The sequence below is a fragment of the Brachyhypopomus gauderio genome, chromosome 19, assembly GCF_052324685.1.
Source record: "Brachyhypopomus gauderio isolate BG-103 chromosome 19, BGAUD_0.2, whole genome shotgun sequence".
Taxonomy (NCBI): Eukaryota; Metazoa; Chordata; class Actinopteri; order Gymnotiformes; family Hypopomidae; genus Brachyhypopomus; species Brachyhypopomus gauderio.
This window is the reverse complement of record NC_135229.1, coordinates 13,346,545-13,363,991: the sequence shown is the minus strand read 5'-3', so window position 1 is coordinate 13,363,991 and position 17,447 is coordinate 13,346,545. Positions and strand designations below refer to the sequence as shown.

At 40.7% G+C, this 17,447-nt stretch overlaps 1 protein-coding gene across 1 annotated transcript in view; it reads right to left on the bottom strand.

Moving 5' to 3' along the window:
• Window positions 1–17,204, bottom strand: part of cdh12a (cadherin 12a) — a 35,121-nt gene extending 17,917 nt beyond the window's left edge. Inside the window, exons 1-2 of the mRNA XM_076981799.1 lie at window positions 16,968–17,204; window positions 10,086–10,490 (exon numbers count right to left, since the gene is read on the bottom strand). Of these exons, the coding sequence (XP_076837914.1) occupies window positions 10,086–10,322 (237 nt within the window). The 5' untranslated portion in view covers window positions 10,323–10,490; window positions 16,968–17,204. The remainder of the gene's footprint in view (window positions 1–10,085; window positions 10,491–16,967) is intronic.
• Between the last annotated feature and the right edge of the window lie 243 nt (window positions 17,205–17,447).

Below are 17,447 nucleotides of genomic sequence, written 5' to 3'. Positions count from 1 at the left end.
CCATGATAATAAAGGTATCAAAGGAGGTTTTGCAACCAGCTTGATTCATATGGTTAATCTTTTATGGAGAATGTCAGTGGGGGTTATAAATTAAGAGTGGATGCCTTTCAATCAGCAGGCACACTGTTATGGATGTTAACTGCCAATAAAGCCAGACAAGGCCTCACATGGACTGCAGAGGTGAAACCTCTTACAATAGTAGGAACAAGAAAAATTCACTCTGGATATGAAATGTCATTTTAAAGGTCACAAATGCACAGCAAATTGTGACAGTGAGATAATTTATCCCTATTGTAAAGGGCAGGGAGTGTGTTGTTCACATGAGAGGACTTACTGGTGAACTGTGTTTTTAAAAAAGTGCAATCAAACTGCTATGAAAGTGCATATTTTAGGAGTGCATACAGTCAAAACAGGTGTGAAAGGCTCAAGGGTGTCGGAAAACTGGTAACGATGGATGGGGGTGTGGTGTGGTCTCGGAAGTTATTAATTTTGAATACTCTGTTATTACAGAAATAAAGATATAGACATAAGTAATATCTCCACATCTGCAATATCTTCCATCCAGTAGTTTTATTTGCATATGGCAATAAATTATTAATAATAATTAATAATGAATTCATGTGCATTGCTTTGACATTTGAGTTGAAAAAGAACACCATTCATTTGACCATCTCAGCATGAGATACATTTATACATCTGGGAACCTATTTGTTGAACATTGAGTGTTTGCAATCTACTCTTTGAATAATAGTTTTTTTTTCAGCAGGCTTTCAAAATAATTGCCCAAAAACACTGCACATTTTCAAAATAAAACCCAGGCCTTTTTTTATACGCAAAGCAAGAAATATCAGTCTGTTCCCATTGCAAATTAGAAATACATAGTTTTAGGTATTTCACAGAGATATTTGTTATCAACCCCAGACTCAATCCAATCTGCGATGTAGTCATGAAAATATTTTGTGACAGAGATACAGTACAGTATGTTCTTTTTATGTTATGTTATATTAATATTGTGATTTTTTCACTGGGAAATTAATATACAAATTCCTGTATCAGCACTTTCATGTGCTTATGCAACAGAGACATGAAAACATTTCCTCATTTTATGTCTAATTATTGTATATGTTGTCTGGTAAATAAAGACAATGTTACTGTTATTGTTCATTCATTAAACTAAATAAAGCTAACATGTATAAAGGCCAGTGTAATATCTTTACTGTGTAATGCTATTTTTGAACCTCCAACAAGCAGAATGCTGCTGTCAGATAAACAATTTCTCTTGTGTTAGCGTTAGCTAAAGTAGGACACCTATAATGGGAATTGCTTAGTGGATATAATAAAATATCTCTTTTGCATTGGACTGACAACCAACATTTTTGTATCATGCCTTTCTCTAGGTTATTTCAGTGATGCAAAAATATTTCCTAAATTTATGCCACAGCCTTTCAGAATAATGGAAGGAACATGGCTGTTGCGTTTGGGGATTTTGACCGCACTTGTGGCTCGTGACCATTCTTCCACTCAGATGCATCACTATCGATTTGAAAAGTGTACTTCGATATGCAATCTGCTCCGCTTGTGTGATGGTTGAGTATATGCATGCTGCTGGCAGCCTGAACATCAAAACAGGAGACAAATGATTACTTAAAACACTGAGGTATTGGATGTTTCTCTGCCCCAGTGAATTGTTCAGTGCTGATGTCCAAGTCCCGGGTGTGAAGATTTAGAAAAAGGGCCATGTGATTATTCTCATTTTGCATTTACTGCTCACAGATCAATGACAGTATCTGAATTCTGTCTTGATTGTCTTTCTGCTGCAGGATGACAAACCGAAGCTGTCACAAATTAAAGATAATGCCCTAGTGAATGCCCTAGTGAACTCGTGTTACAGACCTCAAGATAATGCCCTGTAAGTGTAAAGAGCACTGTGATAAAGACTGAACATCTTTACTAAGAAACTCCAGCTTGGGAGAATTTTGTTAACCCCCAAAACTCCATGTGGATGTTTATAATGCAGACAGAGATACAGTAATGGGGAATTGGGTATTGTTTAATGTGATGGAAGGCGTTCATAGGAATATTACCATTTGTCCTTTTGGAGTTTGTTGGAAGTAGTATTACATTGTCCTGCGAAAGCTACGTTTTTTTTATAACTAAATGTTTTAAACAGTATGAGGCCACGGAGTGTTCATTGTGGGAGATTTTAACTTGAACAAATAAATATACCGTAATATAAATCATGAAGGAAAGGCTTATTGGCTACTACATAAAGCTTCCTGTTGACTCAAATGATTGTCACACCTTGTTGGACTTGGTCTTTACGAACAAATTGGACAATATAATATAAACGTTAATAATAATTTTGTCACAGGTATGTAAAAAAAAATCTAATTTATGTGGCTAGAAAGCTGACAAAGACATGATAAAAAAGTAAAGACAAGTTAGAAAGAACAAATTGGAAGGGACAAATTTTGTGTATCCCCAAGATGAATTAAATAAGACAAACCTAATGAAATTATATTGTCACATTTGGACCCCCCCCCCCCCGTGTCCTGATGGCCTTGGCATCCTGAACACGCGCTCATAGGTTGGTCCTGATTTATTCATGTTCCTGTTTTGGTTTTGGCTGGAGTTACAGTACATCACCTGTTCCTTGTTTGTAGCCTCATTTGGACGTGTTTGTGTCTTTTCTTTGTTCAGTCCCATTTGATTGAATAATTAAAATTATTGAATCAATTTTTTAAATAATCTTTTGAATTGACTTGCTGTTTCTCAAAAAACAGAAGTAATTCACTATCTCCAGTAACGTACATTATAAATGTGTCCATTCAGGAGAGCGAATTATCTACCACATTAGAAATCACTTGATAGACAGGAAGTAAGTAATTACAGACCAATTAATTTTCTCCCTGCTGTTTCAAAGGCTTCAGTTGCTGAGCAGTACATCTTGATTCTGAATGATTACATCTCACTATGGATTTTGAAAAAAATAATTAGATTGGAGCAGCATGTTGTGTTTTCATTGAAATGATCAAGGCTCAACTGGATATGAGGGGTGGTTGGACTTAATCATCTGCATTAGACCTTTGACACTAAATCATCAAATACTTTTTTCATTATACATTAAATTCATTTTGTTAAATGATACATGGAAAAGCAATAGTGGAGAATGCACTATTTATCTGGTTGGTCTCAGTGTGTGTGAGATTCCTTTTTATCCAAAGTTTGCGACGTCAGTTTTGCAGGGCTCTCTATTAGGACCTATTCATTATATTAATGACCAGCCGTCAGTATGCACTGGTGTGGAGACGCAAAGGTTTTCTGTAAACACAGCCCGCTCCATGGCAACAATGCAGTAATTATCAAATTATCACAAGCTATACATAAAGTTGCAAAGTGGCAAAGACTTATTCCAGTTGAACTCTGAATATTGAGAAAATGGTTTCCATGTATTTCATTAATAAACAAAAGCACAGGACTCATCCTGACATTTTTACGAATGATCTAAAGATTTTAAAAATGTGGAGCAATTTAAATATCTAGGTTTTCTGGTTGTAGAACCTACATTAAAATATTTTAAATCACAAGATTACCACTGTCAAATACTTTCTAAATGAAGTGTTAATTTTGATTTGATCACCTAATTATGTATTCAAATGTTTGTCGATTAAGATTATCCATAATACTACACCACCATGTTTGAAGGGATTTGTTAAATCATAGTAAGGCTCCAAATCCTTTAAGGGGCTCTCTGTATTTCTGCATGAGCTACCACTGTAAGGGGCAGTGTGGTATTCTTACATGAGTTACCACTGTAAAGGGCAGTGTGGTATTCTTACATGAGCTACCACTGTAAGGGGCCGTGTGGTATTCCTGCATGAGTTACCACTGTAAGGGGCAGTGTGGTATTTCTGCATGAGTTACCACTGTAAGGGGCAGTGTGGTATTTCTGCATGAGTTACCACTGTAAGGGGCAGTGTGGTATTCCTACATGAGTTACCACTGTAAGGGGCAGTATGGTATTCTTACATGAGTTACCACTGTAAGGGGCAGTGTGGTATTCTTACATGAGTTACCACTGTAAGGGGCAGTGTGGTATTCTTACATGAGCTACCACTGTAAGGGGCAGTGTGGAATTCCTACATGAGTTACCACTGTAAGGGGCAGTGTGGTATTTCTGCATGAGTTACCACTGTAAAGGGCAGTGTGGTATTCTTACATGAGTTACCACTGTAAGGGACAGTGTGGTATTCCTACATGAGTTACCACTGTAAGGGGCAGTGTGGTATTCTTACATGAGTTACCACTGTAAGGGGCAGTGTGGTATTCTTACATGAGTTACCACTGTAAGGGGCAGTGTGGTATTCCTGCATGAGTTACCACTGTAAGGGGCAGTGTGATATTCTTACGTGAGTTACCACTGTAAGGGGCAGTGTGGTATTCTTACGTGAGCTACCACTGTAAGGGGCAGTGTGGTATTCCTGCATGAGTTACCACTGTAAGGGGCAGTGTGGTATTCTTACATGAGTTACCACTGTAAGGGGCAGTGTGGTATTCTTACATGAGTTACCACTGTAAGGGGCAGTGTGGTATTTCTGCACGAGTTACCACTGTAAGGGGCAGTGTGGTATTTACAGAAGTTACCACTTCTGCACAATCTGCTCTTTAACAATGGCAGTTAAGCAATATAATATGCTACTTAGTGATTTTGTGGAACAATTGCAGGAAAAAAAATCAAAAATCAATGTTTACATGAATGTATTCAGATTCTTCTACCTTTTAGCCTTGCATAAAGATTATGTATACAGGAACATTTGGAAATTTAATTATTAGCAAATCATATCTTCCCCTTTGAGGAAAATATATATTGATGACAATTCATGACAATATAATAAAAATAAACAATAATGCTGCACAATTCTCATGGTGCAGTCTCAAAATGTGTACCATCTTGGCATTCTGCTATGGAGTGAATACCCTCAATATAACTTTGCCTGGTAGAGTTTGAAGACCCTAGGTTGCATGGTCAGCCTTCTGCAATGGTTTCCACTGGCCATAATGGTGCTTTTGAACTGAAAGGTCAAAGTAAACACTCCAGGGAACACGGAGAGCAGTCATACAACCAAGGAACCTCAAACAAGGCACACAAACCAGTCAACCCAGAGGCTCTAGGGCACATGCTCAGCCTTCTGCGACCTTTAGCCTTTGCCCAAACAGGCCAAGTGCATTTTAATGGAAAGCGAAATGAATATTGCAGAAGCCTGCAGATCCAGCAGTGACTTAGGGGCACCAAATTTGGCCTCAGACAAACTGCCTCTGCCAAGTCTGAAGGCACTAGGTTAAAAGGACAGTGCCCAGTAAATCATTATATTTGCCTGTATAGGTAACACTCAGTTTAATTAGCCCATCAAAGAAACACTGCCCATCCCTGAACGCTGGCCATTTGACCTAGGGCCCCTAAGAACTGGGCAAACATTAATTAGGGCTAATCAAGACACAGGGTGCGGATTCCGCAGGGTGGAGGTTGGCCTTCTGCAGTTTTGCACACATGTGCCAAGAACATTTGAATTGGAATGGTCAAGGTAACGTTCAAGATCATCAGGGTTTGTGGAGCAGTCATGGGAGCAGGCTCTGCACTTGGCAGATGTAAAGCAGGCATCAGGGAGATGGTTATGCAGATCTGGGTGATCCTGTGCCATAAGTGCAGCGTTCTGCAACCTTCTCCTTCTCCAACATTCTCCATTCACCCAAATAGGCTGAATACATTTGAAATGGAAGGTGATCAAAAATTATATTCGTCTGAGAAGCTCCCAGCGATACATTTTTCAGTTTTGTGGTTTTACCATTTCCCAAAGAGTTAGAAACTCATCACCAAAGTGGCCACTGGCCAATATTACCAAAGAAAATTCCTTACTTCCTTACCGTACTTACAAACACAGAGCGTTACCAAGATATAAACACATGAGTTCACAGACTTACATACATGCAACAACCAACTAGGGTTTTGACAAAACACAGGGATAAAATACACAGGAGATAACGAGAAACTAAATAAGACACCGCTGGACTCAATGACGAGGGGGCGGAGTTACAAATGACAGGGGAGTGACAGGGGAACACACAGGAAACGAAAACAAAGACATGACTGACAGGAAGGAGGCGGGACCAAACCACACGACTGGTGGTGGAAGGCGGAGCTATACATGACACCATACAGTGTAGATCAAAGTGTTAAGGCCTGAGTGTGGACAACATAAAATGTTAAAGGTCAGGAGAAGGCCAAGAAGTGTCAGGATAATTGTTTGGAGATTTTTTTCTAGTTATTTGTCATCTACTTGTTATTTTTGCATTAACTCACACGTGAATTCTTTATATGTTATATTTGTTATGGAATTGACATGTTTATGTGCATCAGTTATTGAAGACAATACAGTATTTTCACATGATGATGGTTATCTGGACATGTTTTCTTTCTGTTATCATGTGTTGTGGTCTTTGTTAATTAGCCCTAGACAGTTCTGAAATAAGACTTAATACACATTTGCTGTGTATATTACTGACGCCAGCGTTTACTGGCCAGGTTTCAACATAGGACAAGTTGTGAACAAGAATAAGAAGTTGAACAAAACATCATACAATATCAGAACAGGCTCAAAGTGTGTGAGGTGTTCCTCATTCTACTTCTCTCATTCAGTTAAACTGCACCACCACTACACTAGCATCAGAAGCACTGGCTGGGATGCATCGCGAGATGCCTCCTTTGACCACAGTTCATGATTGTGTTACACGGTAAAGAATGATTATATGCGTCTAGTAGAAATCGCATGAAGAACTGAGGTGGTCTTCATGCTAGGACAGATATGGAACCATTGTGTAATGGGTATTGATATGCAACCATTGTGTGATTTATACAGAGGCGGACGAAGTACTCAATTTCATTACTTGAGTCAAAGTACAGATACCACTGGTCAAATGCTACTCAGATACAAGTGAAAGTTGCATGTTCAAAATCTTACTTAAGTGAAAGTACTGAAGTACTTGCTTTTAAAAATACTTAAGTATTAAAGTACACCTTCCGTCACATTTGTAAAAAAGTTAGTTTAAAGGTATTATACATCCTACAAATCCTCTTTGGGCATAATATTCATACAGTCTTTGATAATAATCCATAAGGCATATTCCAATGATGTACATCATTCAGGTAGTGGTAGCAGAAAAGTTTAACCTACACTTTAGTTTATGGAACAAAAACATTTTCTAAAACCACAATTCACTGATTAGCCTAGCCTAACCTGTTTAAGCAAATTATGTTACCATATTAAAAGTCAATAATAAAATGACGGTTTTCTCTCTTTGTTAGTTAGGTATTCAGTCATCCAATACAACATTATGCTACAGTCAATATAAACAAAGACAAAGTAAAATTAGCAGTGTGGCATCTTGGTAGTCTAACCTTGCTACAACCTTTTGCAGTATGGCTAAAGCCCACCAACTCCATGCCACCCAACATGCTAACAAACTCTTTTCAAACTAGAAATCACAGCCACATTAGAATTATTGACATTAATTCTACACTGACATTAGAATGGAAACATTATTTGACAAGATTCGATTAACCCACACGGTTTCCCTTATTGATGTTTCCGTAGTTTGAATTACTTGCCAATATAATGTTAACATTATTTATAGTGATCCTAGCAGACCTAGCAGTGGAGTGAGCTGGCAAAGTCATTTCACTAGCCTTACTGCAAAGCTCCTCTGACTACATAGTCACTTAACAAAACATTTAGGCTGCATACCGTAATATACTTCCTCAGGTGGGACGGTGAATTTTGGTATGCAGTGATATAGTTTGTTTTTGGCAAACAAAGCATGCATTTAAAACGATAGGAATGATTCATCCGTTCAGAAAACTGGAACATTTTGTCGAGATACAGCCATGGGTGCAAAAGAGCATGCCAGGGTTGCCAGCTCTCACGCATTGAGCGTGAGACACACGCATTTGACCGTTTTCACACGCTCTCACGCCACACTTCCGATATCTCACGCCGATAAAAAATCTAGTTTATTTACCTCTGATCTATATCTATCAACCACCGGCGATCGCGATATAATACTTAATTTGTGTCCATTTTCACCGCCCCGGTAACGTTCGCCACCCCCCGATCAACAATTTACACTCGCCACCAAGTCCAGGTTCAAATCTCCCTCCAAGCGATCTTGAAAAGTTGGCAACCCTGGCATGCTCCATCACCGCCGTCTCCGCTCATGTTGCTGTTATTTAGGAAAAGAACGACTAGCGACACCGAACTTGATTTTACACCTCACAGACACATCCTTGATTGCTGATAGGCTGTCACCTGTGAAAATACTATCGGGGGAGGGGAGGAGAGTTGTGTGTGGAAGTAACGAGTAACGAGAGCTGGACAGAAATGTAGTGGAGTGATAAGTACTGTATTTGTTATTCAACTGTAGTGAAGTGAAAGTCATAAGTATTTAAAAAAAATCAACTTAAGTAAAGTACAAATACTCAAGAACTGTACTTAAGTACAGTACTTAAGTAAATGTACTTCGTTACTGCCCACCTCTGGATATAGATATATATATATATATATATATATATATATATATATATATATATATATATATATATATATATATATATATATATATATAATGTGTGTGTGTGTGTGTGTGTGTGTGTGTGTGTGTGCTTGTGTGTGTGTGTCATTTTTATCTGGACTTCCTACAGACCTTATGCATAAGCTTATGGGGTTTTCACATAAAACCCAGTGCAGATGTTGAGTAAAGTTGTTCTCCTGAAGCTGCTCAATGTTCGTTGTACCTCCAAATCAACTAAACATTTCCACGCCAAACGTTGTCTTCTTCACTTTTGTTAAACCATGAACTCTGGGTCCTGCTTGCAAAAGCTTTGCGGTTTGAGGAGCATCTTCATCTTAACTATTACAGGGCGAAGACGTTGCTTCAGCTCTCCCAGGTGCACTTCACGCTAAAGCACAGGGAGGCTCTAACTGCACACGACGCGTCGTTTGACTTTCTGCTCAGCGATGCAGCTCATGAAACGAAGCCACGAGAGCCCACTTTGCATCTCTGAATGGCGCGGCCACGTCACACCTAAAAGGGCTTAAAAAAAATCGAAAGCTTTGTCCATCAAGGCAGAACCTCTTAAATTAGAGCTTCGTCCCCTCTTTCGGCTAGCTCCTCCTGGGTTAACCAGCCACTGTGTCATCTGGATGGAGGTGTAAACCGCCGGCCATGCTGGAGGAACACGTGTGTGTGACGGAGGGCTCGGACCACCCCCCCCCCCCCCCCTTCTCGCTCCCACTCGGCCCCCTGGCAGGCTGGACGCCATTACGGTCATGTTGCCTGAAGACGATTCAATTTAGCCATGATCCCATTTAAACTAAAGGTGCTAAGATCAAGCCGATTTTGCAGGATGCCTTGACATTTAATTTAGGAAAAATAAGGGTGTGTAAAATCCCCTTAACCCTGAGTCTGCACTCTGCATCCAGAATCTGTGTTTAGTGGTGGAGACGTTACACAGTAGTTCCCATGACATGTCACAGCCAATCTCGCAATGACCTAGCCAACATCAATCTGTTAGGATTATAAAAAAATGTTCTGCTGAGTATTTTAATATAGAAAAAATATAAATCTGACAAAATCTGTAAAACTGGTAAAAGTATGCCCCTATGAATAAGGATGTAAAGATATTTGTACTTCATAACATTTACAGGTATACACGGCACCTGAGTGAGACTCATAAATACTCAAATCACCTAATCAAAAGGTATCATTTAGAGTAACCAGAAAATTTAATCATTTAAAAAATTAAAGGGAATAAAACCAAAGCCCGACCTCTCAGAGCCGACATCATCGCTGCATTCCTGCAGTGCTTTTGAGCTGCTTGAAGGATTTAGACTTCTGTGACACTTTCATCACAGCTAAATAAGCTGCTCGGTTGATCCCTTTAGAAAACTGTAACTTAGTTCAAACGGTAAACAAAATGGGGTTAGAAAACACTGGAGCAAACTGTATACCAGAATAAACGTTAAGAGGTTTACCTTTCCAACATACTGTGGCTCAGATCCCATATATTCTTCCAGCACAAAGAACTGGTTCCACACCCAGCCTCGCTTGACCCTGTGAAGCCCTGCTGCACCATGTCTCCTGTGGTCCCACAATCCCCGGTGGTGATCTTTTCCCAGCCTGCTTTGTGATGAAGAGGAGTGTGTGGGTGAAACAAAGCTTTTGTCCAGAAGGCACCAGAGAAGGAGCAACTGGCAGTTCCCCATCAGCATTGGAAAATCTTAGGCGCAGGACCTCGACTGGAGAACCCGTCTCGGAATACTAAGTGACCAGGAGTGCCGGCGGTGGGCAAAGACCAGAACCAAGACGAAGTGGCCCACGACTTCTCGATGACATTGATAAACTAACATCCAGGGTGGCTTGAATTTCCAGCGCTCCGCCTGGAGAGGAGAGAGGAAAGAAAATTCATGGCGTGTCACAGATGATCTAATTGATTTTCCACCTGTGTTTTGTATGCGCAGAAAAAGACAAAACCAGCGAGCCGGTCTGTCTGTAACGTCCTATATACCTTTTGTCTTTGAAACAGTAATGTGAAGCCTTTGTCATTTCTGCCATGATGTAATCTTACTTGAAGGATTTCATGGTTCGTGGTGCACAGACAAACGAAGCCGACCAAATTGGGCCCCCTGAGTGCTATTTTACATATTTTAGCATTGGGAGGGTTTGAGAATGGACATCTAAAAACGCTGATTGAAGGAACGTTTGGGCCAGTCAACGGACTCGTGTTTGGGGAAATGCATTGCAAAATGTCAAAATTACAAAAAACAAAACAAAACAGGGCCCTGCTGTTGATGGAGAAGACTTATGATAATTAATAGATTCCTGTTGAAGCATTCCTCATATACTGTAGAGCACAACCCCTCGACACGGCCATTCAAACTCATATCTCCACTTGAAGGGATCTGCTGTAGTAGAACTGACTAGGAATATTCTGCTCACTAATACCATAGCACCAGCTGAAAGGTGACGGGCACCTGTTGGAATTTACCAGTCTTGGCATTTTAGGTGAAGTGGTCCTTTAAGAGTGAGCTAAGTCTGTAAGCAATCTCCTGTCCTCTGTGAAAAAAATCAACCCGGGAAAAGTGGGAAGCTCTTGGCTCTCAGGAAAAGTGTTATGCTAATCGCCAAACAGCCTGAGTGATGACAGTGTCCTGAGGGAGTTAACGTGAGGCAGGCGGTGGCAGTGACAGGACTCATCTTGGCAGGACGTTGAGCGACTACAGCTGTATTCTCCACAGGAACACCCCGGCTTTTCTCTGGATGTGGTAATGCACTCAAACACTTTCAAGATATCCCAGTAGAGCACTCTCACATCTTGACAGATGACTGCATAAAGACACTTGCATGGCATAAACTACACTGCCTTCATTACAAGCTCAATATTTCTCTCAAGTAAACAAGATATTAGGCTCATGTAGACATAGAAAATACACAAAAGGGCAAAATATTTCTCTGTATTTAAAATGTCTGATTATGTGATAACTTTTCAGAGTTCCCATGGCTGATTTGTAGGTATACAATGTCTGCCATGCAAAATGCTTTGGGGTTTCATGAATTTACAGTCTGCCCCAGTTACAGGATGAACATGTATATTGCTGAATAAACATTAGAGTCTTCAGTAAGCCTGTAGCCAGAAGAATCACTGAACCAGCACTGTCATGTTCAGTTTGAGACCGCTACGAGCACGCGCAAGCCAGCGGCTAGGCAAAAACCTGAGTGGTAAGCAAAAGGAATCTCAAAAGGAGGGCACCCACCTATACACACACCCACACACACACACATACATGCACAGACACTAATGAAAAAATCCATAAAACAGCAAAAATGTATTGTAATCAGACCAATTTCACACACACACACACACACACACACACACACACACACACACACACACACACACACACACACACACACACAATATATATATATATATATATATATATATATATATATATATATATATATATATATATATATATATATATATTAGTGCTGTCAATTCCAGGTGACGCGATTAAAAGTCCTCACCAGGATTTTGCTCAGGCTTCCTGGATTGTGTTGATTCCACTAGATTGCTAATTAGAAAATCTAGCAAGCTTGAGCAAAATCCTGGTGAGGACTTTTAATCGCGACACCTGGAATTGACAGCACTAAAATATATATATATTTATTTATGCAGTATTTTATACTGCACTGGTCTGTGGATGTGCAATAAATATCAAAAGGTAAACACCTTTCTGATCTACTCATTTCAACTTCGACTGTGAAAACAGCTTTTTCAAAATATCCTTATTCATTGGCATATAACTTTTTTTTACTGTAATGCAAATAGTTACTTTCCCTGGTAACGAGTTACTTTTATTATAGAGTAATTCAGTTACTAACTCAGTTACTTTTTTGAACAAGTAGTGAGTAACTATAACTAATTACTTTTTAAAGTAACGTTCCCAACACTGCAGATATGTCATTAATACAATGTCCACTAGTGTTAAAATGCTTTGCCACTGGAAATCACAAATCATTGATTCTCTTAGTCTGAAGGTGTTCAGCAATCTGATCAGCGAGCATTCTCTTCCTTTCTCCAATTTAATGCTAATTATATTTCTTGCAGGTAATACAGTACAAAACTCCAGCAGTAATGCATGAGGAGGACTGAATGATGACAATTTATCCTTTTTGTGCCAGTGATGTTAGTGGATGTGTTAATAAATGTATCACATCTAGATTGGTTGCAGGCTACAGTACCACAGTTGAAAACTGAAAGGTCAACTATGTCGCTCTTGACGAGCAGGTCTAATGTTTTTGTGTTGTCTGTAGGAGATTAGTGGAGGATCCACTAGGAGACGCAGTCTGTCCATCATGCTGGACGCTCCTGAAGTGTTTACATATAGTATTAGCCACTGTTTAATTTGCAGGATAATAAGTCAGCCCCAAAGAAATCTTGTTGTCTTAAGAGCAGGTTGTTTATAGGTCAGTGTGAATACTCTCTGAACAGGTTAAACACAAGCTAATCTATGATATCCTCAGGAAAACCACAGTTCTGAAAATGCATTCAGTATTTTTTCTTTTTTATTAACAATCTGAGATTATCTCATCTCCTGGACCTCTCGAAGGCCATCACATGGGTTATTGTGAATATCCAGGTGTGTTCATTATCTGTCTCATATAGGGTATGATAAACTTGAAGTTTTCTATAAAGAAACTTATAGTTCCAATAACATCTTTATGTGTGGAAGGGTAGAGTTGTATAGGCTCTGCACTACCATTGTCAAAGATTCATCTATGAGCACTAAATGACCAACGTTCTAAAATATCATTTATTTGTGCTGGTGCCTGACTCAGAAACGGGGGAAAAACAGGCGGTTGTTTGTGCTGTTTTTAACAATTACGCAATTTCTTCGCCTGACCTTTCTTTCAACTTCAACACAATCACCATTCAAAATAAAAGTTCTACTTAAAACTTTTATGGAAGCTCAGCTTTGCTCAAACATCTGTTCCTTGTACCCTCGTCAAGGTTAATAACAGCACGATGCCTAAACTCCACCAGAGCTAATACCATTGTACCTCTAATCTTTGTGTCATTTTGACAAATTCAAGGCTGTACTGCAATAACACGCGGAATGAGATAGAACTACATGATCGAATAAAGGCTGAATCTCTGTGATCCTTGTGTTTCTTCCCTTATCGTTGTTGGGTGGAGACGTGGCAGGCTGAGAATGCCATGTGCTTTAAACCCTCTGTGGCATCTACAGTTATGCTCCCTGGTTCTGCAAACAGCTGAAATTGCTGCATGAATTTTAATCCCTTGATGTCATACTACTTGAATCATTGTCATATTAGTTTATGTGGGATTTTACAAGCTCGCTACACGGTTATAATTATTAATTATACAGCTTGTAAAACCCCTCATATTTGCAGTGATTTGCTTATGTGGTAAATACATACTGTATATATGAGATATAGTGTACTGTAGTAGGAGATATAAAGATATTCAGCATTGTAGTGTGAAATACATACAAGGTCTCCTGAGAACCCTTCTTGGGTGTGTGTGCGTGCGTGTGTGTGCGTGTGTGTGTGCATATGTAAAAAACTGATAGAGTGTTAAAATTCACACAGTCAGCAAGTTTCTCTGTGAGCTTCTAAAATCAGAACGAAACATTAAAAGCTGAATTTGTCATGTGTGGAGTGCTGTGAGCAACAGGCCCGGGTGGTTCTGGGAGTGGACGTTACGTCCTTAACCACAACACGGCCAGTTCTAGTACTGCTATCAACTCAGGTGACAAGCAGCCAGCCTGAAATCCTGGTATGACATTTAAAGAACTATCACCTTGGCTAAAAAGAACCAGGAGGTCCAAATAGAATCAAAGTGAGGGGCTCTGAGTCACTGTGCAACTAGCAAGGCGGCCCAAGCCCACCATAACTACAAAGTGAAATCCAGTAGAGACCCCAGCAGGACTTTCACCATTAGATGAGCTGAGAAACTTTTAATGCACGATATCAGAATCCAGATGCAAACAGCAAGGGGAAGATCTGCCCCTGCACCAGAATTAAATACCCCCACCCCAGAGAAGCTTCCAACCTGGTGGGAGATGATTCTGCTAAACAAACTCTGACTTGTGACTCAGCATGTTAGTACATGATGAAAGGAGTGAAGATGTTTGAATGTACGTATATGAAACACACACTTTTCTGTGGTTAAGATTCGATTCTCAGTATTTTTATGTGTAAAAAACATACTGAAATCACATGTGCATTCACAAGCCCCTTAATGGGAAGCAGCCACCTTGTGGGTGAACATCTAGTGTGTCGTTTCCATCTGCTCTCTACGCACACTTAGTGTTGGACATCCCATAGTTTCTGACGATGGGAGAAGTCCTGAGTAGGTGTGATGTGCTGGTGGAGCAATCTCATATAGCAGCTGAATATCCATAGCCATGCCTCTCTAACGTCCATTACAACATCCAACGATGTGTTGAGAACTTGGCGGGTGGGGACCCCAAAATGATTCGAATACCAGTGACGTTGTCATGAGAAATAGACATTCAGTCTGTATGTACAAAGATTAACATTCCCAGCTACAGTCTGTAACTACAGTTGTCTGCACTATGTGTGGAATAAGTATAAGTATATGTGAGTATAAGTACAAGTTGTCTCTGATAAAGTGAGTAGTAGTGTATGTGAACTGGGATTACACCACTTCTTTCTTATCTAATAATCCACTGCTATGAAGAACTGACATTAGGGACTCTTCAGCAATGAAACCTAATGTTGGTGAGATTTTAATGGAAAAGTATAATATCACTTCATACTAAAGTGTTCTCTGTTCTCTCTCTCTCTATCTCCGTTTTTCTCTATTCCACTTTTTTTTAATGTTTTCACACTTTCTCATTTTCCCCTCTGATCTTTTCAGTATTTAAACCTCCACAAAGGGCTGTGCAAATGAAGTGATGGAATATCCCATTGTGTGTGAGCTGCCCTCCCCCACCCCCCCCAACACCCCCCCCCCCCACCCCCCCCCCCCCCCCCCCACCACTCCTTCTACCTCCCAAAACCCTGAGCCCGTGTGCAGACGGAATGCCACGTCTAATCTCACATTCACAGGATTTGTGGACCTTCTCGATAGCGCTCAAAGGAGCAGCCCAGGTATTGATGTAGCAAAAAGCCACAGTTCCCAGGTGCAGTTGGGGCCACTGCTGAGCCTGTTCACAGAGACTCTCCGCTGGGGCTGTCATCAGCACCGCAGACCACCGCTGACAAAGCTGAGACCACCGCTAACAAAGCTTTTTGTGTGGTAATACAGAGAAGCGCAGAACAAGGGAATTAATTCCTTTGTAAACACACATGCAGATGTGGGCTTGGTGTGCGATAGAAAACAAACAAACAACACAATAGCCTGATCACCATACACACACGCACACGAGCACAGTGACCATGTCAAAGCTGATTACAGCTTCCAATTAGGAACTACAGAAGATCCCTGTTAGAAAAAATTCACCAGCACAATTTTATAGTCTGATGAAGTGTTTTAATTTCATCCCTACTACAGGAGCGCTTCAAGTTACTCTTTTTTCCAGGTGGTGATTGTTCCTGTGCTGATAACATAGCTTGCCAAATGACTTGGCCCCAGAAGACCCCTGCATGTTAGCTCCGGGCCCCTGCCCCTGTCATCTATCCTGCTCAAGTAATGCCAAGAGTCTTCATCTCCTCGCCACAAACACTTCGACACCCTGCCGGGGTTTAAAGGTGGAAAAAAAAAACCGCTTAGCAAAGCTTTACATTTGAGTGCGATTACCCTTCTCCAATGTCACACCAAGTCACTACCGGTTTGCTGTGAACACGGTGCTATTTTTAAAAACGGAATACGATATTTTAAAACGATACACCTGCAACGGACATAACTTCCTGAAACTTAACTTTGCGCAAAGTGAAATATGAGCTTATTCAAACCGCCCCAGTCGTCCTAAATGACTTATTCCTCGCTGGATTTACAGGATAAATATTTGAGCAGGCATCTTCAGCGCAGTGGAAGCCTGACCCTCAGCGTCCGTAGATGATCTGAAGGACGTGCGGCTCTGCGTGAGCACATATCTACATGTACCTGTCATTTCTCCAGCACGTCACAGGAAACGTTACACGAGAAGAGTCTCGTTAAGTGCAGCAGACCATCAGCAGCACGATGTTAGCACTGCCAAATGACTTTAAACCATTTATTTGTTGCAATAAAAAAGACAAACAAATTTGATTTGACTTATGGCGTTTATCATTATATCAGTAAAATATTCTTTTTTGCATCATTACTGTGGGGACGAAAGAGAAAAGCTCGTAAAACTGCAGCAAAAAAGCTTAGATTCACATACCTTTCGTCTACCGTTGAAAGTCTCATCAGATTAAAATCACAGGAGTCCGAATGTATAGATGTATAGAATAGATACAGCAAATAAACTCAACGTGCGCCAAGAACGCGCGGCGAGAGTCTCACGCACATAACAAATCCCCCCGTTCTAACGTGCTCTTTATCGCTCTCTCTCTCTCTCTCCCTCTCTCTCTCTTTCTCTCTCTCTCTCACTCTCTCTCTCTCTCATCTGGGAAGTGTGCGCTGCTTTGTGCAGGCAAAGAGAGAGAGCGTGCGCTGAATCCAGTACCGCGCGCTGCAGTATCGGGCGGGGGGAGACGGGGGCGCGAGCTGAGAGCGAGGGAGCAGAGAGAGTGAGAGAGGGAGAGAGTGAGAGCACGAGGCTCCGGAGAGGACGTGGCGCGCAGGTCCAACGTTGCCAGCCGCGTGAAGTTGAGAGGTGGGGAGCCTGCTGTCACGTCCCCGCGGGGGAGCCACTCTCCAC